This window comes from Charadrius vociferus, unplaced genomic scaffold (assembly GCF_000708025.1).
Source record: "Charadrius vociferus isolate BGI_N301 unplaced genomic scaffold, ASM70802v2 scaffold594, whole genome shotgun sequence".
NCBI classification, from domain to species: Eukaryota; Metazoa; Chordata; class Aves; order Charadriiformes; family Charadriidae; genus Charadrius; species Charadrius vociferus.
The window spans coordinates 32,504-39,948 of record NW_009648155.1 but is presented as its reverse complement, the minus strand read 5'-3'; the positions used below and the strand labels follow the sequence as shown (position 1 = coordinate 39,948).

The following is a 7,445-nucleotide window of genomic DNA, read 5'->3' as shown; positions in this document are numbered from 1 at the left end:
ATGATCTGGATCCCTGTGACTGAAGACTATTCTGTGGGCTTTGGTGGGAAGTTTGGGGTCCAGAGGGATCGTCAGGACAAGAGTGCCCTTGGCTGGGACCATCAGGAGGATGTGCAACGCCATGCATCCCAAACAGGTAGGGCAATGCTGCCAGAGAGCTGGCAGCACAATTTTTTTGGAGCACATACAGACCTAGAGCTAGTGGGTCATAACTGACAGAGATTCAGCTGCTGAAAAGTGAATGTGTGCCGCATTCTGTGGAGCAGCCGGGACATTGTGAACCCCCAAAGCAGAAGGGTAAACTATGCTAGCATAGGTGCATGTTTGGATCAGTGTTGAATGAAAGTCCCTGAATCAGGCTTCCCAGACTATCCTGTGCTTTCTCTGTGAAGTACATTCCTGATCATAAGCTCATTGAAAAGGTGAGCATGTGGGAATGAGGCAAAGCAGGTTCCAGGAATGGCTTGACTACTATAGGTTTAACTTCAGGAAACAAGGTCACATTGCACTCAAATGGCATGACTGGCTTCTCACCCAGTGCCTTGGAAGCAGATTTGCCAGCATGCAGCACTGGACACCTGTGCACTTTGATGAAAGGAATGAAGGATTAGTCTTAAAAGCTACTGTCCAGAGCATTTTGCATGTATTATCTGTATTTAGTTCCGTATGTGATAAGATGCAGACAAAGCTAACTCATTTTACTGGTCACAGCATACTGAAGTCAGAGGTGCACACAGAATATAAAACACCCTCATTTTTTCCATATAGAGTACGCCAAGGGGTTTGGAGGCCGTTATGGGGTCCAGAAGGACAGAGTAGATAAGGTAAGACTGCATGCTGCAGCCTCCAATTGCTTCCTGCTAATCACTGCTCTTTGCACTGCTGCAAGAGAAGAGACTTCCCAGACGGAGATGAGGTCCCACTACTCAGTGCACAGCTATTGCAAGGGTGAGGGAGCTGGCCCAGGTGAATACCAGAGGGTGCAGTGGAATGAAGCCTGGGGAGACCATAATGCAAGGAAGAAAAAGTTTTTTCCGTTCACAGCTGCTTTTGATTCATTCCACTCTCAAACCCAACAGTCATCCACTTGCTTTCTCTTGGGGCGGGATTTAATAGCAGAACCAGTGAAGAACTTTCTAAGGATATCAGACTGTGCCCTCATGGATGTCGAGTACCATTTGAGATACTGAGTGTGTTCTGTCTGGCTGCTTGCCGTCACTCCTGCAGGCCTTGTGTGTCTCAGTACAGTCAGGATGAGCAGTGATAGCTCCTTGAAGATGGAATTCTGTGAGAGTGCAGCCTTAAGAGGAGTCTGAGAGGCCACAGGCTATTGTAGCACGTGGGAACTGTCCCTTACACAGGAGAGGTGCTGGATCAGGCTAAAGGCCCATCTGGCATCTTGTCCCCAGCACTGACTGCTAGGTGATGATTGTGCAGAGAGCAGAGAGTGGTTCTTGCCTTGGACTACCTCCAGCAAGAAGGTGGTATCACTGTGGCTGCTATTCCATTCCTCTAGCTGTTCTTACTCAAGGAGTAAGGTTTGTTAGCAGATGTCACACCCACACATAAACAAGGCTTCCCAGAAGCTGGCTTGACTCTTTGGTCCCTCAAGTAGCCATCTTGCAGACCTCCCCATAGGAGTGACTGGCCCTATCACTCCCCCTTAACTACTGGTGAAATCTGGCCATTCCTCATGGCACTGTAACTCATCAGCTTCTCTGTTATTCGTTGCCTTCTGTGGGTTTTCCTGTCCTGTCCAGGAGTTCCTTATGGTCTGGTCAGTTAGCTAAATCTCAGGCCAGGATGTAATCATTTGCCTGCAAACCTTAACAAAACCCAGCAGGGATGGGATTGGGAGCAACCTTGCATGAGAATAGGTCATCCGTTTTGCTGGTTCAAGTTTTCTGTCTGGGCTGAAACCAGGCAAAGGCTCATGTACAGTCAAAATGCTGACTGTCTCTGGCACTCGAATGAATGTTGTGCTTTGGCAGGCTATCCTGCAAGCTTGGTCAGGAAAAGGAGTTCTTGCCAGTGGATAATGATCTGCATGGAAGGGGATAACCTAAAAGATGAGATTCCTGGATGGTGGTGGGGCTTTGGGGCATTTGGAGGAGGAAACGCAGGTATCTTCCCTGAACCATACTTTTTCTGTTGTTGGGCACAGTGCTAGTGGCACAGTGTTGTGCCTAAGTACAGCACCAACATCGCCATACTCGGGAGCTGGAGGAAGCAGATGAGGACATTTCTGCAGGGCCCTGAGCCAAGGAAGAACATAAACACATACCTGTAACAACTGAGCACGTTCCTGTCCGTGTTGCGTGTGTCGGCTGGGCCAGCAGCAGGGTGGGAATGGCATCCTGCTCATGGAAGAAATTAGCATGGTCGTGAATTTAACAACAGCAAATGCAGGTGCATTGTCAAAGGGCAAGCCATCATGTGTGTGGCAGAAAAAAAGCATGCAAAATCAGATGAGCACTTGCACAAAAGTCAGTGCTGTGGGTCATTTGAGGAACAGAATGCAGAGAGGGTACAAGCAGTTCTCGATCAGCTCAAAGTGGAACATGAATTTGTGCATTTTGAGAATATTGACGCATAATCAAAGATGTTAAAAGTAAGGATATTTGGGCAAGTATCTAAGTTATTGATTGCCTGTTTTTGGGGCACTGGAGTGTAGTGCTGAATTGGTTGTTCCAGAGTAGAGCGTAATATTATCACCAGGCAATCTTAACTCCCCTTTCATGAAGTTTTGAACACTAAGTGTAGGATTCAGCTCTCAGCTAAGACTCCTAAATTTAAATGATCTTATATAAACATGTCCAAGTCTCTGCTGTGGTCTGTGTAGACCTGGTTCTGAGCCCGTAATGCTGTTTGCCTGCTCAGCTGTGTTTTGTTTAAGGAGAGCAGAGCTGCTCTCTGAGCTCCACTTACTGTAGTAGGAACTCGGCCACCCAGGCCATTGGTGACACCTGCAAGCAGAACCCAAAATGTAGCTGTATTAGTCTGAAAGCTGGATCCTACCTCCAGTTTACTTTTTGTATGAAAGAATTTTCTCATGAAAGTAGATTAACCCTCTCTATCTCACTTTCTTTTTGCTGCGCACACCCCATCGATTCTGTTACCACTTTAGGCATCTCTTCACACTGCATAAAGCTAGTGATATCTCAGATGTTCACATGCATTTTCACTTCGATGTTTTCCAGCCTATGCTGCTATATATACATACTGCAGGCAACGACCTGCTGAGGGGATACATGTGTTTCACGGTTAGGCAGCTGCGCATCCGATAGGGAAGTGCTTCCATGCCTCATACCACTGGGAGTGCAGGGGGTGGATGCATCAGGTCCCTGGACCTCGAGAAGTGGTAGACTGCCAGGCATCCACTCAGCTCTTTGTCATGTTACCAGTGAATGCTCCTGCCTGGAATGCGCAGCCTTGCTGTCCCATGCAGTAGTTGTCTTGCCACTGCGCAGCCTCCTCTTCTTGGCTTCACATAGTCTTTTCAGCCTTTTGAGCGCCACCACTCTAATAGCCCTTGCCTTTGGCTGGAGGACAGCAGGCACTCACTCCCACAGTGCAGGGAGGCATGAGGAGAGCCGGGCTGCAGCCAGCAGCCTCCACAGGCCTGCGGACAGATGCATCTGGAACAAAGCTTGCAAGTTACCAGTAGCCAAACCCAGCAGAGGATCTCAGCACTGGCCTTGCGTAACAAGCTGGACAATTCATTCACTTCCTCTTGCAGAGTGCTGCTGGCTTTAATGAGATGGCAGCTCCCACCTCCTCGTATGAGAAAACAAGACTGCTGGAGGCAGGTGAGACAACTGAGTACCAGCCCTGGGCTTGGTGGGAAGCTGTGGGCCTTGTGGTCCCTCTTGGCAGCACACTAGTGCTGTGGTGGGATGTGGATTTAACCTGTGTTGAGGGTCAGGAGAAGGTGGCCGAACTGCAAGTTTATCTGGGAGAGGAAGAGGTTTGGGTTTCTCCTGGATGATGCTTGAGGGAAGGAAGCCATTGGGCAAGCTTAATCAGCTGTCTTCTCCACAGGAGCTTCCAGTGGCACCAGCAGCCTGCGGTCACGATTTGAAAACATGGCTAAGTCAGCCGAGGAGGAGAGCAGAAGGCAGGCAGAGGAGGACCGGGTGAGGCGGCAGGCTCGGGAGTGCCAGGTGGCTCGGCGGAAGGTGAGCCATAGCCATCTTCCCATGTCCTCTGAAGCTTGTGAAGGAGACCTTTCCTCAGGGTCATGCAGCTCCAAGTCCTTCTACTTGATCCCTTTACAGCAGTCTGTTGCGTAAACTGCTTCCCTGCAAATGCCAGGGACTGCCATTGAACTTTCCAGCTGTCACTGGATTTTCCCTTTTGGCACATGGATCAGGACATGCCTGCACCCAGCTGTGACTCCCTGTGCTTTGGCCTGGGCTCCTTCTTGCCTCTAGGGCCTGGCAAACACAGTGCAATCACACCTCCCCAGTATCGCCATCCCAGCAGTTTGCATTCACGTTTTTCCAACTGGAGGTTGCACCCAAACCCTCACGTTTACAAGGCCTCCTTCTACATTGTGCTGTTTCTGCATTCAATGTGGAGATAAGATTTCACCAGCGAAGCACTCCCTGATACATTCCCTCCTTGAGGCTGCTTTCTGCAGACCCCGTAGGCCTGCTAGTGCCCAGTCCCTAGGGTGGGTGTATGGGAGCTGCACAGATTTCAGCTGGAGGAAAACTGAGAGTTGCTCTCTGAGCTAGAACAGTTTTCAGCTGAAGGAAAATTTTCTGAGTTGCTCTGTTGGGAATGGGACTGGAGATTGCTCTGGACGTCATTCAAAGGGATTGAGGAGATCTGATGACTTTTCTCCAGCAGGAAATCCTACAGAGAGAGAAGGACCACACAGAGGCAGCCCCTGTGACCGTGCCAGCAAAGGTGCCTGGGAGCGCTGACCAAGACAGGGCTGTGTCACAAGGAGAACAGGTGCCACGGTGGGCTGGCGAGAGCCAGGAACAGGTGCAAGCAGAGGGGATTGCACCTGAGAGGGGGCTGTGCGTTACGGTCAGGTCTGCAGGAAGGAGTGGACTGTAGCCACAACGTGGGAGAAGCTTTGGAAGGAGTGAGGGGGGAAACATTGGGATGCTGATGGGACAGGGCTGCACAGCACCTTACGCCATGAGATGGCCTCCTGGAGTGGGTCAGTGCAGTAGCAGTACAGTGAGCTGTATGTGAGAGAGGTTCAAACACATGAGCCACAAGGGTCTTCACAGCAATCCCAGACGCCAGTTCAGTACAGACCTGATGGCTGAGCTTCTTCCCCCTTATGCAGAGGACGATGTTCCATTTGTGTCATGGTAGCACTGAAGGCACCTGCAGCAGAGCAGACTCCCTTGTGTTGGATGCTGTGCAGTCATGGGAGAGCTGCTTGCAGTGGATGCTTTGCAGGTGACTTTCCTGTCACTTTGTCGCTTTGTAGCAGGAGGCAAAAGGGGAGGATGAGGAAACACCACCCACTTTGCCACCAAGACCAGCAGATCTGGGCAAAGAGCTGTGCAAGATCCCCAGCCAGGATCAGCCCATCTACAGTGAAAGTTTGGATGTCGGTGGAGACTATGAGGAGCTGCCAGAGCCCTCTGAATACTGTGACAGTACCAGTGGAGGTGCTGACTATGAGGAGCTGCCAGCACCCTTGGGAAAACCGGATGCCATCTATGACCATGGAGGAGATGGAGGTGATGACTATGAGGACATCCTTCCTGAGGAGCCCAGTCAGACCCAGCCCCACCTGGGTGAGTACAGATGGAAGAGCCCATGTTATGGGGACCTTGTATCTGTGCACTCACCTCGCTGGATGTGTGGGACAGACTCCAGAGGGAATTTGTATCCTGAAGTCTACTGTGGTCAGAGCAGCAGCCCGTGATGATGGAGACTTGGTTGTCTCCCACTCCCTTACCTGGCTCCAAGGTGTGAGATCAGCTACATGGGATGCTGGGCCAGGCAGCAAGTATCTCTGCTGGAGCAGAACTCAGGCAGGAGGACCAGAGGGCTGCTGTGGGCTCTGAAGAAGCTGGACCTGGACCAATGCTCTTGGTGCGCTCTTTCCTGGCAAGCGACTGCCAGTGCTGCACTGAGGCCTGGGGGTGCCCTCTTAATTCAGTCTGTTGCTCAAATGGCTGGTGCTCATGAGACCTGAGCTGGTGGTGTGTCCTGGGTGTGAGTAGTGCAGGGTAGTCTTCCTCCAAGCACGTAAGCAAACTGCATGGGCTGCTGTTGATGTTTTTGTTGTTGATGTTTCTGTTGCAGCTTTGCTGGTACTGGAGGTGGTATCAGAGTGGAAAGGCTGGAGTTATGTCCAGCCTTTTTCTTGGGAGAGGAACATGAAGCATCAGGACCTGCCTCTCTCCTTGCAGAAGGAGAGGGAAGTCATACCTTGCTTTAAGCCATGGTACAGCTCTCCCTGTTGGTAGGGTTTGGATGTGGTTCACCCCAAGGCTGACAGCTGGGTGGAGGGCGGCACTGACCAGATCTATATGGCTGCTTTCAGCCTCTTTCTCATCTGCCTGTCCTGTCTTCTGCAGGGGAAACGGACAATGTTTATGAGGTGGAGAGCTCTGGAACCTGTGCAGTGGCTCTCTATGATTACCAAGGAGGTGGGTCTGCCATCCAGGCTGTGGGGAGAGGCACTGGAAGCTGGCTAGAGCGGTGTGACAGGGAGGTGGTGGCTTACACCATCAGCAGTGGTGAAAAGATTTCAACTTGGTGGTTTAAATTTCTTCCTCTTGGAAAGCAGAATGAGACCTGACTTGGGAATACAGAAGCTTTATCTTTTGTCTCTGAGGTCTTGCTCCTTATCTGCTTTATCTGCTATTTGATGGGGGTTGGATGAGATGAACTCTGAGGGTTATCAGACTGCTTGTTCTATATTCTCCTCCTTGGGGGGGGTGGGAGGAAGGATGTAAAAGCAGCTCTCTCTGGGGTTATCTTTGCGTCATGACTATCTTTTCTGAACAATTTTTGCAGATGGAGATGATGAGATTTCTTTTGATCCTGATGACACAATCACACACATCGAGATGGTGGATGAAGGCTGGTGGAGGGGGCAGTGCCGGGGCAAAATAGGCCTCTTTCCAGCAAATTATGTGAAGCTCCTGCAGTGAAACCAGCGTTGTCCAAGCTGCTTCCTCCAAACTTTTGCCTGTCTCTGCTTCAGCCTTTTACATGTTATTAGCTTAATTTGGCTTGGCCAGGTCGGTCTACATGCAAGAAATACCAAGGAGCAAACTGGCAGTGTCTGAGCGAATGCTTCAGCCTATGCCCAAGAGGACTTTGTGGTTCCAGATGGAAAAGGTGGGATAGTTTAAGAGCATGTGAGTGCGATATAAGATGTATTTTCTACCTAAGCTGTCCCACATGTCAACTAGCAAGCTTGCAGAAGTGTGTCCATGCCTGTTCCCAACAGGGCAATT

The 7,445-nt window shown here is 50.4% G+C and overlaps 1 protein-coding gene across 1 annotated transcript in view; it reads left to right on the top strand.

The window, feature by feature from the left end:
- Positions 1–7,136, top strand: part of LOC104285575 (hematopoietic lineage cell-specific protein-like) — a 14,640-nt gene extending 7,504 nt beyond the window's left edge. The window contains exons 6-13 of the mRNA XM_009884042.1: positions 26–136; positions 769–824; positions 3,740–3,809; positions 4,045–4,178; positions 4,852–4,962; positions 5,459–5,768; positions 6,558–6,629; positions 7,000–7,136. Coding sequence (XP_009882344.1) covers positions 26–136; positions 769–824; positions 3,740–3,809; positions 4,045–4,178; positions 4,852–4,962; positions 5,459–5,768; positions 6,558–6,629; positions 7,000–7,136 — 1,001 coding nt within the window. The remainder of the gene's footprint in view (positions 1–25; positions 137–768; positions 825–3,739; positions 3,810–4,044; positions 4,179–4,851; positions 4,963–5,458; positions 5,769–6,557; positions 6,630–6,999) is intronic.
- Positions 7,137–7,445: the final 309 nt, after the last annotated feature.